The 22,211-nt window shown below is 38.9% G+C and overlaps 3 protein-coding genes across 5 annotated transcripts in view; 2 read left to right on the top strand and 1 right to left on the bottom strand.

The window, feature by feature from the left end:
• The window catches only part of glra1 (glycine receptor, alpha 1), a 57,773-nt gene extending 53,830 nt beyond the window's left edge, over positions 1-3,943 (top strand). The window contains exon 10 of the mRNA XM_079439274.1: positions 2,881-3,943. Coding sequence (XP_079295400.1) covers positions 2,881-3,168 — 288 coding nt within the window. The 3' untranslated portion in view covers positions 3,169-3,943. The remainder of the gene's footprint in view (positions 1-2,880) is intronic.
• Positions 3,944-11,604: 7,661 nt separating this feature from the next.
• LOC306883202 (ras GTPase-activating protein-binding protein 1-like) lies at positions 11,605-18,309 on the bottom strand. Of its 2 annotated transcripts, none has more exons than XM_079438321.1 (12): positions 17,944-18,086; positions 16,751-16,867; positions 16,588-16,669; positions 16,334-16,507; positions 15,484-15,574; positions 15,288-15,378; positions 14,818-15,028; positions 14,577-14,678; positions 14,098-14,215; positions 13,701-13,829; positions 13,500-13,609; positions 11,605-13,414 (listed from the first exon to the last, which is right to left on the bottom strand). In XM_079438321.1, exons 2-12 carry the CDS (start codon positions 16,843-16,845, stop codon positions 13,184-13,186), a joined length of 1,434 nt encoding a protein of 477 aa, XP_079294447.1. In that variant the 5' UTR covers positions 16,846-16,867; positions 17,944-18,086; the 3' UTR covers positions 11,605-13,183. The 2 variants fall into 2 exon arrangements, with proteins under 2 accessions (XP_079294447.1, XP_079294448.1); XM_079438322.1 differs by having other exon boundaries at positions 11,851-13,414; positions 13,701-13,826; positions 17,944-18,309.
• LOC306883652 (uncharacterized protein) lies at positions 17,332-20,784 on the top strand. 2 transcript variants are annotated; one of them, XM_079439016.1, is made up of 4 exons: positions 17,332-18,444; positions 19,034-19,284; positions 19,621-20,310; positions 20,422-20,784. In XM_079439016.1, the coding sequence occupies exons 2-3, from the start codon at positions 19,137-19,139 to the stop codon at positions 20,301-20,303; spliced, it is 831 nt and encodes a 276-aa protein (XP_079295142.1). In that variant the 5' UTR covers positions 17,332-18,444; positions 19,034-19,136; the 3' UTR covers positions 20,304-20,310; positions 20,422-20,784. The 2 variants fall into 2 exon arrangements, with proteins under 2 accessions (XP_079295142.1, XP_079295143.1); XM_079439017.1 differs by having other exon boundaries at positions 18,425-18,444; positions 19,621-19,909; positions 20,022-20,784.
• The last annotated feature ends 1,427 nt before the right edge of the window (positions 20,785-22,211 follow it).

Below are 22,211 nucleotides of genomic sequence, written 5' to 3'. Positions count from 1 at the left end.
TTTTGAAATATATATATATATATATATATATATATATATATATATATATATAAATATGTATGTATATATATATGTAAAATAAAGGCACAAGCTACCTTACAGCTATTTCAGTTTCTGTGGTTTATCACAACATCCCAATGAAAGACATCAAAACATCAGTCACATCTACGGGCTTTGATTGATGAAGGAGCCGAGAGGTCCTGTATATAGCGGTGGAAGCCACACCCCTGATTCGCAAACACTGGCGTGAGCTGCATTCTGACGCCTGGCTGTAATATCGCACTCCGCTGTAAACCTCAAGGATGCAGACAAGCGTTCTGCTTATTGTTTTTACCCTCCCCTCTAACAGTCGGACTGGGAATGCGGCTGGCACGCCTAATGCAATAATGGCGGAGTTTTAATTAGGAAGGAAGGGTAATGAATCTGGCAGGGGCCGGGCCGGGAGGGAAAGTGACGCAGGACGCAGTGGTGCTGCAGCCAGGCTCCTCTTTACCGCTCCACGTCACGTCTCGGAGCCACCACATTAATCATATGGCAGCAGAAATAAAGCCGAGCATCCGTAATACTTACAAATGGTGAGCCAATGCAACTGAAGGACAAAGAAAGGTCGTAGCACCCCGGCATCAAAGATAGCGTTGTATACAAAAACAAAGGGGCAATGGAATAACATCACCCCTCACACACACACACACATCCTGGTGTGATCTTCCATTTACCCCGGCACACATTAACAGTTATAAATGGGATGGCTGAAAGACAAGGACAGAAGGAGGACAATGTGTCTAAAAATGGAGTCCTGCCTAGAAAATGGCTGATCTTTCAGTAAAAGCGAGCGGGATAGTTCCCCGCGCTAGGTGTTTGCACCTGCAAATTGAAAACATGCATTACGAACATAATGATCCTATTTCACATCCGCGCTTTGTGTTTAAACAGGCGCAATCACGGTGAAATATCTACGCGCGCTGAAATGTAATTAACCGGAGTGGTTATTTTGGTTCTGTTTTCATTAACGTGTACGATCGAGTCCATCTGCTGAATCTCAAATAAGAGCGTGTGGAGGTGGGGAGCAGGGCAAGGTCCGTCCATTAACTTTTGTGAGATATTGTGGCCTCTGAATACACCCTGTGCCATTTAGCTGAGATATGTCAATAGTTAATACTCATAAAAATATGTAATCCACCCAAGAGGACTGGAGGATTTAAAGGGATAAGGTATTCTCTCACCCTCAAGCCATCCCAGATGAATATGAATTTCTTTCTTCAGATGAACACACGGGTTTTTTTTTTTTTTGGGGGGGGGGGGGGGGGGGGGGGGGGGGTGTTTCATGGACGGTAACCCAAAAGTTGATTGCCTCAAAGACCACACAAAATGATCATGATGGTATGAAAGGTGATACATTTTTTTCAGTTTAACGCGTTAAAATTATTTATCGCCGTTAATGCAGGGGCAGAGCCTAGGGTTGGCCACCCCACTCATAACTGCTGTTTCTGTCAGTTTTTTTCTTGACAAGAAGTCCATTTATTCAGTCGCAGAACGTTTTTACGATCAGATCAATCTGGAGATGTTTCAGACGTGCACTCCAGCTTCACTACAAACAAGCGCGGAAACCGGCACTGTAGCCTGTATCAATTCATATCAAAGCACGGAATAAACTACGTGCATGCAATGTCGTGGTCAGTTAAGGCATGGTTACCAAAAAGGTGATTTAAAACTACATGCCTTGTGTGCATGTAATATGTTATATATGAGTTACATTAAGAACATGTCTCATGGTTTTCAAAACTGTCCTGAGCATCCTAGCACTGTCTCCCTCATCTAACACACACAATTAACCTCATCAGCTCATTAGTAGAGACTGAAATGGGTCCGACCTGAAAAGGGTCAGAAAAGGTGATGAGAGTTTAGAGAAAATATGATGGGTGTCGGATCTGCGTCACATTCAGCAGCAGCAGCTCTTAAAGAAATACCAGCCAAAAACAACCCAATAACCAGCTGTGTGATGTCTGTTCATCAAGAATAAAAGAAAAAAGAGGAAATCAATAACTTTTATACAGCTGTAATCATTTATCTGTGTTTAGTTTAGAATTTAGTGTTTGATAACTTCATTCAATTTCTGTACATTTCTGCTGAGGGGCACAGGTAGCCTAGCTAAATATAACATTTATTATAATTGGTTTATGTGAAGAAAGTTCACTTAAATTAGAGGTTATTTTTAAAGTCTAATAAATGTTCAAATTGATAGCTCTTAATTATAATGTAACGTTTAATGAATATTGTCAATGGTTAAATATTAGGGGAATTTTTTTTTATATGGAAATCAGTATTACTTGGTATCAGTGATACTGGCCTTCAGTCATAAAAAAGATGCCATTAAACAAATATTAAAAATATGTTGTTTATACATTAATTTGAAGATTGAATGTGAAATAAAAGTATATTTAAAAACCTTTATGTTAGGTGGGATTAATCGCAGAGAGATTTAATGATATTATTATTTTGTTTATCGATTGACAGCACTAATATAAATACATTTAGGCCAATTAATATAGTAATTGCTATCGGGATGTGAAGAGACTTCAGACCAGCATAACATAAAATGTGTCTGAACCAAATCACCAACCCCGCCTTTAAGAGTGAAGCTTAATAGTTAATTGATGGCATATTTAATTTAATAATTTTATTTGTTTAAATGACCAGGCATCATGGTAAATTTGAAGGGCTATTTTTGATTACAAATGTCAAATCTTCCCCCTAATTCAGTGCTCAAATATGTGCTCTGAAAACTGGTTTACTCATAACTAATTAAGCCTTAAACGAGTAATATATAGTGTGATCCAATGTGTTCGTGTTTGACTAATGGGTTTCTTGACCGATTGACAGGAGGACGAGGCGGGAGATGGCCGATTTAGCTTTGCCGCCTACGGCATGGGTCCGGCGTGTCTCCAGGCCAAAGACGGCATGGCCATCAAGGGCAACAACAACAACGCGCCCACCTCCGCCAACCCCCCTGAGAAGAGCGTGGAGGAAATGCGCAAGCTCTTCATCGGCCGCGCCAAACGGATCGACACGGTGTCGCGCGTGGCCTTTCCGCTGGTCTTCCTCATTTTTAACATTTTCTACTGGATCATTTACAAGATCATCCGCAGCGAGGATGTTCACAAGCAGTAAAGAGATGTGAATCCAGCCACCTCCATGCCCCCTCCCCACGTCCCACCATGCCCGCCTTCCTCTCACTGCAGTGCTCTCACTCGCTTATGGTGATGACGAGTCAGAGGTATTTATTCCTTTTTTCGTCTCTTTCTCTCCTGTCCTCCTGAATAATCCGGACCTGTGCAATAGCAATGCAGTAAAATGCATGATATATGAATGTGGCAATATATTTACTAAAAAAAATTTAATGACTAAGAGTAAATATTCAACTTAAGAACTTCTGAACTGATGACTGGGAATCCAAGAGGAAAACTTGTAAAACTTTTTTTTGCAACTTGAAGACGTACTGCATTGCGAGAATACGGAAAAACATTACCGCTGTAATATACCCTATATTTAAAGATAATACTTCAGTCATTGAAAATGATTTTTTTTTTTGGCGTCTCAAGGCAGTTTGGGGCTTCCATGAATACACAATGAAAATGTTGCAGGTCCCAGAGACCGAGATTTACTTTGGTACACATGTCCTGGGGGTCTTACGATGTTTCATTCTGATATCGATTATTAATGGATCTTGATGAGTGCCAGTGAAAAAAATATATTTATTCAAGCTATGATCAATGTGTTCCTCTATCTGTGCTCATTTTCAGGTTTCGTTTTGTTTAAAACATCAGATTATGTTCTGCTCATGTGCCAAACATCATCCTTTAGGTTGAGCAAACAATTACTTCATAATTTCATTGATTTAGTCATGTGTTCACCTTTGGATATATAAGATAAATAAACTAACGCTAAAATAAAAAAATAAAAAAATACAAAAATTTAATTAAATACTAGTAAAGTAAAATATACTTTGCATTCCTTGGTTTTGGCATTTTCATCATTTCAGAATATGTCAGAAACGGACAGAAAGAACAGCAAAGGGATCTTTCATAACTCATGTTTCATACAATGTTATTTTTCTAAATGTGGTTTAGCCATACAGCCAGTGCCATGATAATAGATCTATATTTCCAACCAAATGTATATTACAGTGATTTTTCAGTCTATATGTGTAAACACTGCATTGTGCAACAGAATAAACAGTGCACAGAGGTTTAGTTCATGATGCATCTTCATCTGGCTTCTCTATGCAATAATCGGATATGCAATTATTTTCAGTGTTCATCATTTTGAATATGGCCATTTTATTCTGAAGGCCCCCCAAAAAATGCTATTTCATACATGTACAATTTTCTCTTCCAGTCATTCTCATTTGCTCTCTATGCATGGCTAGGTTTTTGTGTGTGTGTGTGTGTGTGTGTGTGTGTGTGTGTGTGTGTGTGTGTGTGTGTTGCGCAGATGATATAGATGTCATTTTTCACTTTTGTAATGTTTTGTTTGACTGCCGAACTGAAGAGAAACACCATTATATAAAGTGAGCATATGTCAGGCTGTGTGACAGATGCTCTGTGCAGGATATGCAAGATTGTTCCATGCGTTACATACTACTTTGTGTGTGTGTTTAACACTTTGTTTAAAACCAAAGAGCAGTTTTGTTACTCTGTTGTCTTTGCCTTTCAGGTTTTCAAATTTGACCTTTTTTTGTCTTCATTTCATCCAGTTTGATGTGACATTGACCAATTTTGTAAGGCCTGCAACATTTGTAATTTATTCAGTTTTTCACACGCGTATTCAAGAGAAAAATATGTCTTTATACACTGCAGCTAGTTAGACATTTTGTGAGGGTAAAATATTACCAAGAAATACAAACTTCCATTTTGGTCTAAATAATGGTATCATAATGTTTTGATGTATATGTATAATTTTGGTTAAGAGTGAGGCTTGAAGTTAATGGCACATTTTATTTATTTATTTATTTAATTATTTATTTGTTCAATTTTTATTTTCAAATTTAAATATATATATATATATATATATTCAATTTTAATTTTTGAAAATAAATTATTAATTTAATCATTTAATTGACCAGGCACCATGGTAAATTTGAAGGGCTATTTTTGATTATTAATGTCAAATCTTCTCCCTCAAATGAATTGGCTTGTGATGCAGTGCTCTGAAATGTGATTTACACCTTCACCAACGAAGACACTGGATTACACGACCTATTAGACCTCGCTGTCAGCAGAAACTGAATTCTACTCCAGTTGCTCACCAGAAATTCCAGGAGGAGGAACATTGTAATGTGAAACGCTATCCACACGCTTACCTCCACGGGCAGCACAATGTAGCAGGAACACATTTCACACATCATTTGAATGTTCACACATGATGAATCGTGCTGAAAGGAGTGTTCACGAGCGGATCTGTAACATTGCAAACAATATTAATCATTGTTATTTCAAATAGTCACCAAACTAGTCATTCTTCCAGCGGGTTACACTTCATCTCTGAGACTGATAGAGGCACGCGATGTATAAAATGCATCTCGGTGTACAGTGTGGAAAGTGATAAAGTTGCTTTATACACTTGATGTGCTCATTCTCGACTCAAATATGTAGTCAAAAACACATTTAGAGAACATTTGTAGAAATATGTTCAGCTTCATGTTGCTGTTAATGACCGATTTCTTTATTATGGACCCTGCTTAAGGCTACTCACGACGTGGCTGGACTGACCCATGTGTAAATGACAGCAGTGACGCCCCGGGCCCTCACACACTCCACATGCTAAACGCAATATACAAGACAACTTCTAACAAATAATAATACTGGCTCGGGAACACAAGGACAATGTGATGTGAAATATGTGCTATATGCAAATACGATTTGTTCTTTGGCTTAATAATCATGAAAATATCTATTTAATGTCCTGATGGTTTTAGAATCTTAATTTGAGGCATGGTTTTGTTTTTTTTAAAGCATTCACTTGTTCTTTTGATTAATGATTTTATAGCAGCTGCCCAGGATATGTTGATCTCTGAGTGACGACGGACATGGCGATCATATGTAACTTTTACGCAAAACTGTGGGTACATTTTTATTTTTGCACAAGTTGGTATGGCCTTAATATTTGGGTTTATTTGCTTCTATTGTGTATTGGCACAAAGTGCATCTCTTCATTCGCTTCTCGTCATAATCCGAGTGCACTTCCAAGCAGTGAAAAGAACAGCAAATTCTTATTTTTATGTTCCAATATTAAAAAGTGGAATTTTGCATGAATAGAATTAAATGGCAGATATTTTTGGCTTGTACAGAAATGTGAGCAATTTGAAGAAAAAAGGAATGTACCATTTCTGCTATATCTGTATATAACACAATATTTATTGAAATATGTCATAATGCTAAATCTAATTCTACTATTAAAGGTTTTCTGAACTAAAACATCTGAAGGGTTTGTGAGGATTGTAATGTTTGTGTGAATCACCATGTGGGTAAATTATGTGTTGTGTGCGTTTCTTGAATTTCATTTATTCCAAGAAAAGCATTCCTTACCAACATACACCTCTTCTATGATGAACATGTTTTCAACTTCTGGATTACTGAATTAAAATTTCAAATGCATTTAAAAAATTATAGGTTTGCTGTGATGACGAAAAAGTGTTTGCAATTTTTTCTAAAGAGCTGTATGTGAAGCAGTTGTGTTACTGCTTCTGCTATTACTCATATATGACAAAATATTGTCTGCCAAGTTTAAGACAGTATGATATACACAGATATCACATGCAGGAAGCCATAGTTCATGTCAAAGTCATAGTTGTAAAAAAAACCATAAACAAAGCGATATCAGAGAAGATAAAAGGTCTGTTTGGATTATTGGTCAAGGTCACGAAAATTATGGTTAAGCAGGAATAACTCTTGTATTACAATTCTCCCTCTTTCAAAATTTAAAAGTCATTCATGTTGAATGTTGAAATTGCTTTTAATATTCTTATTTTGAAGCATTTGTTTGTTTGGAGCTTTATACACCCTAACCAATTTTTTGAGGAAACTCAATTAAGCAGATTCAGGCACTGGAAAAAGTACACTTTGCCCAAATTTCCCAGAGGCCCCGTATGGCTGCATTTGAATACATCCATACTCGGCCTTATGGCCATCCTCGCTTGGGCTTTTAAATTATGCAAGTGGATTATGAACCACAAAGGCTCAGTCAATTTTTTCCCCTCGCTTGAGTAGTCTGGAGGAGCACCCTCCCCCATTTCCAGACCACCCGGCCCCTCTGACTGCCCGGCTCGCGCTTTACAGTGGGACTGGAATTACATTACAGCTGACACTGAAAACCACCGCGGGCCTGCAGCCAGTGAAGGCTTTGAACAGAATGTTTTTTCCCCTCAATATATGAGAAATGAATATTTTCAGTCTGAGCTGGGAATTTTGAGCATTTTGTTTTATTAACAACTTTGCAATAAAATAAAAACTGAGGTAAAATGTTTTTAAAGGGATAGTTTTACTAAAAAAATGAAATGAAATCTGACATTATTTACTCACCATCACGTTGATCCAAGTTTGCATGAACTTGTTTTGGGATGCACAAATGAATACATTATGAAGAATGTGCAAGTCACTCTTTTCCATGCAAATATAATAAATTCAGCTTCAAGGAGGTCACAAATATGTCTTAAAAGCCCAGGTGAAAAAAAGTACACTTCCACAATGTACTTAAAGTGCTCTATTTCCGCTCACTAATTTTGTACTTCATATACTAAAAATGATTCTCTAGTAAGATCATCTAAGTGTACTCAACTGTGCTATTTTGGAACGCCATGAATATTAACTAAAATGCACATTTAACATACTATCTCTGTATTTATTCACCACTTGTAGTACACTTGAGTGTTCTAGTGTATGAAAGATGGTTCAAGTGTACTACAAGTGGTAACTAAATAAATTTTTTTTTAATACAGAGATAGTATTTTAAAAGTGCATTTTAGTTCATATTCATGGCGTTCCAAAATAGCACAGTTGAGGACACTTAGATGATCTTAAGTTTATCTTAAGAAGTACTAAAGAATCATGTTTAGTATATTAAGTACAAAATTAGTGCGCAGAAATAGAGCACTTTAAGTAGGCTACATTATGGAAGTGCACTTGTTTTTCACCTGGGAGTACCAAATACAATAGTTTTGTTAGACTTTGTAAGACTTTGTTCATCTTTTGAATGAAATGGTTGATTCACTTTAAGGACTCAATTCACCCAAAAATGAAAATTTGTTGAAAATATATTCACCTTCAGGCCATTACCAGTGAATGGGTGCCGTCAGAATGAGAGTCCAAACAGCTGATAAAAACATCACAAGTAATCCACACCACTCCAGTCCATCAGTTAATGTCTGTAAATTACAATTTATAATTGTGTTGATTCATATTTATATTGTAAGGAAGACACTTTAATTCCAATTTAAAGTGCACAAACTCTACATTTTATTTTGCACACAGCGCAAGAAACTGATTTCAAACTCTGAAATGAATTTATTTTAATTTAAAAAAGACAAGTAAACAGTCCAGTCATAAAATGAGAAGTAATTGATTACAAGCAATAGCACAAATAAATCCAATAATAAGATACGAATGAAATTAAGTGTTTCAAGTTTTTCAGGTAGGTCTAACAGTAATATTCAGATAAAAAATTACTACAGAAATTGAATAACCTATTCAGCTGTATAATATATACTTGCAAAGACTGGCATTTATGTATTTAGCCACGTAATAAAAGTGACTCAAATCTGTAGTCGTGTGCTATTTGACAGGCGCGTGCGATTACTGTATTATACTGTAGCTCTCGCTCTTATACTCTCTCTCTCGTCTTGCTTCTGAATGGTTTACAGTGCTTGAGTGTTTAATATGTTTAACGCGCTGCAAATAGAAAAAAAAAGAAAAAAAAAATGCAAATTAAGAAAACAACTTAGTCAATTTGACAACACGTGCTGCAAATGCTCACAACACAAGCAAACAAAGAAACGCACTGCAAATAAAATGTATCTGGTTGTATTTTGAGCATTTGCAGTGTGCTTCTTTATTTGTTTGTGTTGGGAGCATTTGCAGCACCTGCTGTCAAACTGATGAAGATTGATTTGCTGGTGCTTTTTCTATTTGCATGTGTTTTCTGAAGTTGCAGCGCATTGAGCTCTCTCGTCCACTGTATGTTAAATTGTTAAACTGTGGGAATTTACCGTGTTAAAAGCACGGAGTAGAAATAATACCAGCTCTAAAATTCAAACCCAGTGATTTAATGCTACATTTCTCCAGATCTGTTCTGATGAGGAAACAAACACATCTACATCTTGCATCATCTTGGATGCCTTGAAGGTGAGTACATTTTCAGCAAATTTTCTTTTTTGAAATGAAATGAACTAATAATTTAAACAGTGGCATGCACAGACATCTGGAAGGGCCGGGATAGAATTGAAAGATTCACTCATTTCTGTTTGTTCCTCACAAACGTTTCAGAAAACTTGTATAATATAGTATAAGTCATTCTGACGATTTTTTTTTTTTAGGCATAAAAGCATTAGCACCCATGAGGACTAATTGCTAGGACAAAAGCAACAATACAATTCTTCAAAATGTAATTTTAACCAATACAATTTGGAACGAGGGTGAGTAAATAACGACAGAGTTTTTATTTTGGGTGAACTAACCCAAAAATAGCTGTGCCGTTGTGTGTTGTGGTGCGGAGCCCAAGGCTTTGTGAGGGTCCAGCTGGGGGGGGGCGTATGTTGGGTGGGTTTGGCCAGCTGTATGAGGACATCTTGAGCTCGTGGGTCATGGGGGGTGTAGGGCTTCAAAATAAAGTGGTGGAGAGAAGCTGCACTTTCCCTCTCATGAATATTAATGCTGGGCCACCTGCTGGTCAACACACGCTGCATCACGGCTGCAGCTAATCATACTCTCTGTTAATCCAGTTTAGAAGGTGTTACAGTTGTGAGTTTTAGTCTGATGCAAGCACATGAATTCATAATTAGACCCAGTAATCTCAGTAATGCAATCACACTGAGAAAATAGGAATATGATTGGCCGGCGTGTGCCTCAGGATAAGGTATCTGTAAAAAACACTGCTGGGGCAATATAACATATTGATATTTGTTGAGAGTGGCAGCACAATATTGCAAAATCTCATCATTTTGGTGGCTGAGGTGATGGATGTCTATAGGTGCAAAATTGACTTTTCTGTTATGACCAGCACTACCCCGCAGTAACGGAAGAAAGATTGAGCCGATGCTATGAGGATCTTCAGGTGCTGGAGCCTTTAGAAATTAGATTTGCATATATTACACACACACAGATTATATATATACATACACACACACACACACACACACACACATATATATATATATATATATATATATATATATATATATATCAGAATCAGAATGAGCTTTATTGCCAGGTATGTTTACAATACGAGGAATTTGTTGTAGTGACAGAAGCTCCACAGTGCAACAGAAAGACAGCAACAGGACAGGACACAGATAATAAAAGAATAATATACAAATAGGCAATGTACAAAATAACAAAAACACATATAATTTAGACAATTATGTGTGTACAGGTCTGATATGTGCAAATTTGAAATGAAAAAAGTATGTGTGGTGAATAAATAATGTATAATAGTGTTGTGTGTTCCACGTTTAATGTCAAGTGTTCATGAGATGGATTGCCTGACGGAAGAAACTGTTCCTGTGTCTGGTCGTTCTGATGCTCAGAGCTCTGTAGCGTCGACCAGACGGTAACAGTTCAAAGAGGGAGTGTGCTGGATGTCAGGGGTCCAGAGTGATTTTACCAGCCCTTTTGCTCACTCTGGATAAGTACAGTTCTTGGAGAGTGGAGAGGGTTGTACCAATGATTCGCTCAGCAGTCCGGACTACTCTCCGTAGTCTTCTGAGGTCAGATTTGGTGTATATATATATATATATATATATTATTTATCCCAGGGTTCCCACAACTTTTGCCCAATTAAAGATGCATTAGTTCTTAGTGTTTAAGTGCCGAAACCACAAAGGTGTTCGACGCTGCACTGCCATCTATCAACGTGGACTCATTTAATTAATAGCCACATAATTATTAGATTTTTATCAACCAACAAACCCAGTGCAATTCTTATATTAAGCTGTTTGGGAAACCCTGGTGTAATGTAATGTTTTATGCATTTCATAATATTGATATAAAAAAGGAATATATTTTCAGCTTTTTTATATGTATGGTATATTTTAAATGGTAAATTTAAAACAAATTAGATAAAAAGTCATCTAAAAAGTAATCAGAATACATGACCTAAAACGAGTAACTTAGTTACATTACTAACCAGTTTTCAATTTCATCATGTAATCAGTAACAGACTACAATTTGTAAATAATCTACCCAGCACTGTAAATTAAAATAGTTTTGGAGAGTGGTTTATTAATTTTTTATTTAGAGTGGCAATTAATTCCCTTACCTGCCCGACAAAAAAGAAGCAACTTTGGCATCACATCTCACTTTCTCCATCATCAAATCTTCCTTTGCGACCTTTTTTGTCTTCCCGTCTTCTGGCTACAGACCTTTTGTGCTCCTTTGACTGTACAGGTTATTGATTCTCCCATTGTTTATGCTAAAAGCACAATGTTGTTCCCTTAAGCAGCACAAGCCAATGAGTGCAAGGATTCTCTCCAACATTCATTGAAACTACGTGGGTCACATGATTTCAATATGACACTATTCAGATGACTCTTGACAAAAACACATTCTTAATGTGTAAAACTTAAATTAGTACTGAAATATTGAAAGTCCATTAATGTCCATGACTTTATAATTCATTACAGCTGCATAAGCATTTTAAAATCAACTTTACAAAGCAATTTTAACCAAAGAAATCTTCTGGATATGAAGGGAGGGGACACAATACTTTAATTGCTCTTAATAAAAACACTTAATTCTAAGAAATGTTCTGGATTGTTTACCCCATTTCAATTTTTTAAATGACTGCCATTTAAAATTTGTCCAGTATAAATGCAAAATGAATTATCCATTACTGAAGGCATTTTCTGTCATAAATCAATTGCACTATAAAAATAAAAACCAAATAAACAATTTCATTATAGAGAACTACGCAAAATACATGTCAGAATAGAAAATGCAGTGTTAAATCATCTACTTCACTTGATCAATAAGCTCCACCCACTGAAACAATTGGCATTCAAATTGAAAACAAATAAAAACAAATCAACCTTTACATTTTAATTTGAGTAGTCTCGTGTGTGTGAAAAAATGTATTTGCATTCCTTCTCCTTTTAATAACAGCTGACTTGCCTCAAGATTGCAGTGAAAAGTGTCAAATCACCAACTGCATTTTATTTGCCAATTTGACAGGGACGGCACTGCCTGTGGAAATTAAAATGGGAAAAAAATAATTTTGGCATATTTTGCATGCAGTTCTCTAATGAAATTGTTAATCTGGTTTTCATTTTCATAGTTTAATTGATTTTAAATGAGCAGAAAATACCTTCCATAGTCTAAGCTACAAGAACACTATGTTAATCTGTAGTTCCAAGCCTGGAAGTCCAATTCTTGCATTTCCACATTTTCCGATGGCTATAGGAAACCCTGTCAATATTCATCCCCCAGACAAGACACACCCATGCTTCAAAATAGTACATAGTTTATTTTGTTCTCTCAACAGTGGAGTTGTTAAAATATGTTGTCATTGATGAAGTGCAACAGTAGAAGGCAAACAGGATTCTTTACATGCTAGATAGTCACTCACACACAACCATGATTTGACTTGGCACCAAACCCAAATAAAACCATACTTGCACTTGACCTGAAAGCGGGCGCTAGCAATACACAGGATTGCCCAAGCAGTAAAAACACGTTCCTTTAAGAAACAGGGAGAGAACGCTAAAACCAAATGCTAGGTTTCTCCTTTCCCCAATTCAAGTAGTTTTGTTTTTCTACAACAAATTCAAGTTCAATCTTAGAAATAAAAAGAAGAGTCCAGATAAAGAAGAACAATCGCACTCCGGGGTCCTGGAGTGAGGGGTGGAGACAGGGAACAGGGAAGCCATCGGTGTTATCCAGGGTGACTTGCATCAGCAGTGAATGAAGTGGGAGCTGCCTCACTGACGTGGTCCTGCGTAGCGGCCCTCGCTGGGTCCCATGCCTCGACCGGCTCCAAAACTGGGTTTCTGAGTCATGCCTCCGCGGGCAGGCGGTCCCCTTGACCCGCCTACCCTGTCGCGTGGTCCCCCAGGGCCTCTGGGGCGGATGTCCCGCCGGTCACCTTCACGGGCCGAGCGGGTCTTCTTCTCCTCTACGTTCAGCCGAACGTCTCCTCGCAGTTTAATGGGCTACGGCATAAAGAAAAGGTCATTCTGACGATCCCGCATTAGTCAAAACATCCTGTACCGCACAACGTCTGAAAGCCACACGTACCCGACTGCTGAGGATCTTCTGCACAGGCTCAGCGTCATCAAACACCACGAATCCAAAGTTAGGCAGCTTTCCACCGCTGTTGATTCTCAGCTCAAGGACAGTGCCGAACTCTGCGCGAGAGAAATGAGCAGGCAAGTCAATGCAGGAGGAGCTGATCTACATTTTAAAATCATGTCGAAAAACAATGCTTGCATCACTTACGTTCAAAGAATTCCTTGAGCTCGCTCTTATCCACGTCGTGAGGTACGTTTCCGACAAAGAGTTGGTGGCTGTCGGGATACCGGACCGTTCGCCGCACCTCCGACTCCCCGCTCTCACCCTCCCGCACTGCTAACCAGAGATTAAAGATTAGATAAATGACGCTGCCATCTGCATATGATGCATGTCCTTTCAGGTTGCTAGTGGACCAGCCATGATGTGTGCTTTTAATTTAACTTTCAATTTTGTGCGAGATGCTATTTATATGCAGACACGAGGTTCATTACAATTCTCAGGTTGCCTTAAGCAGCTTTGCCAGAGCCAGTAAGATTTTGATAGATTGCAAAACCAGCAAATCAAGTCTCTTGTAAAATACTGGATTGATGACACTTTTACTCACCTCCTGGCCTTGCTGTTCTGTTGGCTGGAGAGGGTCCTGGTCTTTGGTCACGTGGTCTCTGGTCTCTCTGGGGTCTCTGTGCTGTGGTCTGTGTTTCTGCTTTCACCTCCACACGCGGCTATGAATCACAAAAACAGTTAAATCACCTAGTGCAATAAAACTGATCCCATTGATTGTGCCATTCATTGACTTAATACTTAAATATCTTAAGACCTGAGGGTCATGGGAGTTGTGCAAATGAAATTAAATAAAACCCAAACAATATAAACCAGAAACATACAATATTAAGTTACACAAAAGATTTTAAACTGACAAAATAAATTAGTCTTAAATTATTAAGAGATCTTAAAGTTATCTCCTTGCATTAAAAGCAGAGCAGTCCATAAAGACACCTAATATAATAAACGAAAAAGCAACTAATAGGCAGGACAACCCTAAAATATTCCTTAAAAGTGAAAGAGTTGGTTGTGAACGTCTACCTGGGCAGATGGGACTCGGACAACATGTGGAGGGACTCCTGTGGCGGGGACCACTCCTCCTGGTGGGAGATTCTTGCTAGTGACTGAAGCCCATGAAGACGGCTGAAAAAAAAAAAAAAAAAAAAAATTTACTTCACAGGTGATCTCTCTTATCCGATTTGTGATGACTGCACATCTTCACAAATGCAGGTCTATTGACACGAGAGACCCAACAGACAGTGCTGAATGAGGGTGGTCTTACCCGGTTGTCCTCTGGCATGGCAGGTGCCATGTCAGCAGGTGTGGGCGAAGGGGGAGATCTCTGGATCTTTTCCTCAATGTGAACCTCCGGCTCGCTGACAGGCTCCGGTTTCAGCTCCACAGCTGCTGGCTCAGGCTCCACCTCTGCTTCTGGCTCAGGCTGGGGCTCTGGGCTTACAGACACCTCTTCTTGCGGCCCCTCGGGCTCCACGCTGTAAATGCACAAACTTGTATGAAATTTACAAACAGTCACCCCTCTTTGAGGGAATCATATCGAATAGGGATTTTGATTTCTTACAGACACCAGACAAAAGTAGGTAACTGAAAAGTTCCTTGCATAATGACTGATCAAAAATGAAGCGTGTATGGTTTGTTTTGACCTACAACACACCTGCATAGTTTGCATCCTGCCTTATTCAAATGACTACCAACAACTAGATTAAATGAGCCACAAAAACAGATGCTAGTTACCAAGGCGGCTGATCATAGTACCGAGCAGACTCCTCCTGGACCACTTCAGGCGAGTGCACCCGCTCCAGCTCCTCCACATCCTCCTCAGACTCTGTGAACAACAGGAGATAAATGAAGTCATCTGCTCACAGCAAGAACAATTTGGAGACATTATTCTGAAAATCTCTGAAATACACCAATAATATCAGCTGCTCACCCTCAGGAGGTTCTGAGTCCGAGTCCCCAAACACTTCATCCTGGTACCGGAAGATATCGTTGTGTACGTAGAACTTGTTTGCAACTGATCCCTAAAAGATTACAGCGATGTAAAAAATAATGAGTACAATAACAGAACATTATCTGAAAGGAAATTGTTGGCATAAATGCCAAATGTGCCTCGGAAATTACTGCATTTTATGAACTGCTATTCGCACTAGTCAAATACTGAAGATCAGAACAAGCTGATGCTTCCATAACACAAAAACCCTAGGAAATGTGATATTAAAAACACACGCAAGTTTTTACAAGACTTAAGTTCAAGGTTACAACACTTTTCAGCCACTAAATGTCTATGACCTTTATAATCATGTGAGAATACTGGACAGGGACTTATTTTAATTCAAACAGATGCTAATAAATCATCCAGATCAATATGAACAAGCTCAATTGAATCAATGAATGGAGAAGACTCGATGTGGAAATGGGGAGTGTAACCTTTACTCCACTCAGGATCAATATCGAGCCAACGATTTCTTAAAGTCCACTAGAAATCACAATTGATCCCATTTACTTTGTTAGCGCACATTACTGATCTTGTGGTGAACAATTGATCCGTGTTAACCGACAGAAAACACCTGTCTTTGCAATCTAAAGACAAAATCTGCCCATCAACTCATATTTACTTTTTCCACTTTGCAGGTCTTTGGAATTCAGGCTTTGCTCTTATGCAATCTCACATTTAAAATGATTTGCGCCTGCATTGGCATATGTTCAGAGACAAAAGTTTTATTCACCCGAGGTCATGTTAACATTTGGATGTGATAACGTTTATGACGAAATGTTCATACCTCAGGTGCCAGAACAAATGTCTGCATGAACTTCCTCATGGGCTGCATGTTATTGGACAGCTCCCCCAACACTTGCACCACCACTCCCTCGTTCAGGGTGGCATGAGCATCAACATGCCTGATCTTAGTGTGACAATCACGGAAGCTCAGAGCCATCACCTTCTTATGGATTTCCTGTTCAGAACGAAAAATTACATTGAGCTACTGAATCCTAAACAGCATTAGAAATTCACAACACTTGTATTAACACTCACAGACTGCCCATAGACTGCTTCAGCTGGTTTGCCATTATTGTCCAGACCACCGTGTACATAAGACGAGCTCTTGCCGTAAAACCTGAAAGACGAAATAAACGTTTAGCTGAACTGCAATATGTACAAACATTTCTGAATCTGAATACAAGCAGCAAATTCTGACCTGTGGAGGTAGTCAGGAGCCTGGTTGAGCAGGGTGTAGTACTGTCGGACAAACTCTCGCCCGACAAGCTGGGCACTTGGCTTCTCCATCACCATTTCTTTGGTCAACTGGTTTCAGCTGAAACAAAATGACTCATTAAAATCACCTCTAAAGACAAAATCATCTTTTTTCCCCCCACCAAACCCATAAGATTTGCTCCTGAGGAACACAGAAGGAACTGTCAGAAACCGCTCCTTTCTGTGTTCCTCAAGAGGTCATATGGGTTTGAACATGGTGGGTATGACAATTAACATTTCTGGTTAACGCTACACTTTTATTTTTAAACTTTAGCTGCTAAACTAGATTATGTTGTGGGAAAACCAGAACATACCGTTCAAGTGAAACTGAAACAAATCCCTTTGTTAAACCCATCAAGATCGAGAGCAACGAGGCCGTTTAATGTCGATACCGTTTCTACAAATAGGAAACGAAGTCACGCCCAATAAGCATTAAAATCCTCGCAGATCGGCTGGTTTAGCCGCTCATCATGTAGGGTGGGTCATTACTGCCAATGGAAAACCGCGTCTTAATCAGATGGATGCATTGTGAAATGGACTCAAGTAGGCCCCAACACCACACGCCGCGTTACTCTCTTAAACCCGACTCCTTTGTGATCACGCTGAGACAGGAGACGATATTAAAAACCAAATATATATTCAGATACGTTCATAATTTAATGTAATCGTCACTAATGAATCAGACACGTGCCCAGCACTTTGTCGCATAAGCTTAGATGAGATGATAGATATCAAGAGTAACATAAAGTATCATTTTAAGTGATCTTACACTGATATACGGCGTAAAAGACTTGTAATGCACAGTAATATGTCGGTAAACGCGGGATCTCTCTGTGACGGAAATGCAGCTAAAGCTAATCCTCAGAGCGTCGAGCAACAAAAACCCACCCAGCGGCCTAACGGTGAGTCTTACCGCTTAAATCCACAATTAAAGCGTAATTTTAGTCATCCGAGATGTTTTATTATAAAAACCGGCGAAATCGTACGTTTATATAAAACAGATCCGTGACATTAAGCACATGGCTATTAGCTGCGCACAAGCTAACAGTCAGTACGCTAACCGCACTAAAACACAAAAAAGTCTACAAAAAAATAAACGCTGTATATCTTTTGATACAACTGATTAAATACACTTACCAAGAGGGAATCAGTAATATGTGTTTGGGTTGAATTTGGAGTGATTTTATTGAAGCAGCTTCCTGCGCCGGTAGCTGTGAGGCTTTTAGCTCAGACACTGGCAGCAGCGCGTGTGCCGGTTTCACATTAGCTTCTGCTAAATCAACGTCTGATCGCAGAACCCAACAGCCAATCAGATCGACGCAGTGGATTCGCGCATCCTATCAGCATTCGTTCTCATATAAAGCCTCCCAAATCAACCAATCAACATCAACTATACAGACTGCTCGCAACCTATAAAAAACGAGAGTGAAAGGACGGTTGTTAGGTCCGCATGGACGTGAACAATGTGGAGCACAAACAGCGAGAAGCACCCGGCTGCAGCCTGCAGATTGAGGCGGGGCTGCACCTGGGGCGGGGCTGCACGTGTCGCCCCGCCCACAATACTTCTCATTGGTTAGTGGCGTCAAGTCATTACGTCGATTCTAGCGGTTTTTCATTTACGTTCTTCTTGGATGCATGGTGAGTACAGGCGAGCTACGTCTCTTGTCTAATTTGTTTAATTACAATATTTAATTCTGAAGTGCCGTTTAGTGTGTTGCTAAAAGGAAATGTAAAGTAGTTTCAAAATAAAATCGCATAACTTTACTCACTCAGCCATGTCACGCAAGGTGTAAAGGTCTGCTTTTAAATAACCAGGTCTGCGTTTCCCAAAAGCATGGCATAATGCTGCCTTCACGTTCTATCGGAAATTTAATAATTCTCACTATTGAAGTTGTAATTACGAGCTCATCCCATTAAGGTTTTGGAATGGGAGGGCGTTCATGTGCAATATTTACGAGAGCACTTGAAGGCAGCATTAGAAAGTTAGTGTGTGGTTTTAGTGGGATTATGAATTTGATATAGTGTTCCCAAAATAAGCCCCTTAAAAATAAATACAGTGGCAAAACTGAACCAGCAGAAGTAATATAGGACAAGTTCATATTAACAATGGCTATACAAATTTATTGTTTTTCTGTGAATAAAATGATTAAATGTTAATTTAGATATTATTATAATAATATCTAAATAATATCTAATACTGATTCTCTGTATTTCCTTCTGTTTGCAGATCCTTGTCATTGTCATCCCCACCCCTCCATCTCTCCTCTTTTTTTGTTGTTCCTCAATTTATAACCCAAAGGCTCTTTTAAGAGCCATTACCCCTTGCAAAAATGCACAAAACGGTGTTAAGCAAGGGGGAATGTGAGCAGTATTTAAAAAGCTCCACTAGTGAGTGCCCATTCTGCAGTTACTCCAGTATGCCAGAACTGATGTATTATCACATCAAAAGTCACTTTCAGTGGGCAGTTCAACATCATGGTGAGTTTAACTATCTTTTGCTCATCTCACTTTATTTAAAGTATAATATGGTGCTGAACCAGCCAGCAATGCACTGTGCATGCTTCGGATTTAATTGCTTGTGAATTTGTAGAAGAATATTTAATTTTAAGGTTCAGGTAAATTTAATTTTCTGCATTGCGCGCATTGACCATGGGTCTTTGTTGCTGAAATCACAAAAAAATGTGCTTGCACATGGATGGTGCTGATGAAAATTCTGTCTTGCGACTGTCCACTGTCCAGAGCAAAATGCAAACAAGTGAAGGTTAAATTTAGGCAATTTTCAACAAACTTATTTTCTTTTGTTTGCCCTTTCAGATTTCACCATTTTAAAATGTCGGGCAAAGTCTCACTTTCACTGCTGCTATTGTTCAGCGACTGTAATAACTCGGGCAAATTTGCTGAAGCACATTGCCACCCATGCTTCACCACCAACCCAGCCTTGGTCTTCCTCGGCCCAGCAGACGCCGCCTCAGTCCTCCTCGGTCCAGCAGATGCCGCAGACGCAGCCCCAGTCTTCCTCGGTCCAGCAGATGCAGCCTCAGTCCTCCTCGGTCCAGCAGATGCCGCAGACGCAGCCTCAGTCCTCCTCGGTCCAGCAGACGCCGCCTCAGTCCTCCTCGGTCCAGCAGACGCAGCCTCAGTCCTCCTTGGTCCAGCAGAGGCCGCCTCAGTCCTCCTCGGTCCAGCAGAGGCCGCCTCAGTCCTCCTCGGTCCAGCAGACGCAGCCTCAGTCCTCCTCGGTCCAGCAGACGCAGCCTCAGTCCTCCTCGGTCCAGCAGACGCAGCCTCAGTCCTCCTCGGTCCAGCAGACGCAGCCCCAGTCTTCCTCGGTCCAGCAGACGCAGCCCCAGTCTTCCTCGGTCCAGCAGACGCAGCCCCAGTCTTCCTCGGTCCAGCAGACGCAGCCCCAGTCTTCCTCGGTCCAGCAGACGCAGCCCCAGTCTTCCTCGGTCCAGCAGACGCAGCCCCAGTCTTCCTCGGTCCATAAGGCCTCATGAGTATAAGGTTGACTTTAAGTAATCTTGCTTCTTGCTTTTTCTAAAGCACTGGCATGGCTAACATAATCTTAGATGTGAATATGAAAGAGTTCTGTTTTGTGTGTGTTTTTGGATACAGGTGTTGTGAACTGGGGAAAATGGAGTGAAACATCAAAGGCTGAATTGCGGGTGCCTTTTGAAAATAAAGAGTGTAACACATGTAAAACCTTGTTCAAATCCTGCTCAGGTTTTAAAGGTAATGGGAAGCGTGGTTACCTGAGAGGATGCTACGACAGCATAGAGGACCCTGACTGCTGTTTCATGTGCCAGTAAAGTGTATAAAGAAGGAAGGTTTAATGATTAAAGGAGATTAAGTAATAAAGGAAGAAAGTGTGTAAAGGATGTTCATGTTTAACCAGACATTTATATGTACAAAAAGATGTGTTATATACAAATGTACAAATTTCACCTTTCTTTATCAGAATTAAACCGTTTCATACCTAAATAAATAATTGTCTTGGCATGTTATTCATATACAAACAATGCTGATATTTTTACCATAAGATTTTCATTATCAAGTAAATCCATAAATTATTAATTTGGTAACAATATGGTTCATTAGTTAACATGAACTAATAATGAACTGCACTTATACAGTTAACTAACATAAACAAACAATAAACTACTGTATTTTCAATAACTAATGTAAACGAAGATTAGTAAATACAATAACAATTGTATTGCTCATGGTTATAGTTCATGTTAGTTAATACATTACTGTTTAATGAATCTTATTGTAAAGTGTTACCATTAATTTTAATAACATCTTAAGGCATGACACTTGCTGAGAATATTTAACTTTTATTTAAATGTTAATAATACATGTAACAGTAAAGCATATACTGAAATTAAAATAAAAAACGACCATAAATAACTTGTAAGTGGTAAATGACCAATACACATGAATAGAAATAACTTAAACTTAAGTTGTAAATAAACTATATTTGTTGACATTGCGACTGCAATGAAGTCAAAAGCAGTAATTGGATTCTTGCTTGGAAATGTACATAAAATGAAATGTTTTCCAAAGATTAACAAATTTACAATGTATTGTTTAATACTATATAAATTTACCAGGTATAAGTAATTAACGGGTTCACAGGTTTGTTTTATATAATTATGTATTGCTACCAATTATGTTTCAACCGCATTTCCTGTTTACCGCGGCGTCGACGTCATTACTTTGCCACTAACCAATGAGAAGCATTGGGGGCGGGGCGACACGTGCAGCCCCGCCCCAGGTGCAGCCCCGCCTCGATCTGCAGGCTGCAGCCGGGTGTACTTGCAAACAGCTGCTCGTGTCGGTGCTTTGAGCGGTTTTTGTTTGCGAAACTATCGAGTTGCCAGGTGATGTCTGCACATTAGAAACTGTGCACTACAAACATTACACTATCATTCATGTGAGGAAACATTAACATGAAGAAAGAGCATGCGTGTTTGGAAAATGTGCATTTTTTTTTCACTTCAGAAATACAAATTCATTTAAAAAAATACTTAAAAACAAGGCAGTTGCAAGACAATTAACGTTTGCATTGTGAATGAGATCATTTATGTGATGTTCGTTTATTATAACTAAAAATTGTCCTCTTTCTTGTTATTAAAATAATAATAATACTACTAATAATAAATTTCAGACTATAGAACTATATAAGCAGGCCTGATTGTGCATCATGGTTATATTTGTTTTACAGATTTTAATTTATGCTGATTAACAAATATGCATTTAACTAGAAAATGTGTAGCGTGGAGTAAAATTAAAGTCTGGACAGGATATCTGAATATTAATGATAGTTGGGTTAATTAATTTCCTGAAAATAATGTTGCCTAACATTTCCTAATATCTTAGTGGCCCACCACCTAGACATAATT

Source organism: Barbus barbus (assembly GCF_936440315.1).
Source record: "Barbus barbus genome assembly, chromosome: 17".
Classification (NCBI taxonomy): domain Eukaryota; kingdom Metazoa; phylum Chordata; class Actinopteri; order Cypriniformes; family Cyprinidae; genus Barbus; species Barbus barbus.
Note: the sequence above shows the minus strand (reverse complement) of the source record. Positions and strands in the feature narration are given on the sequence as shown.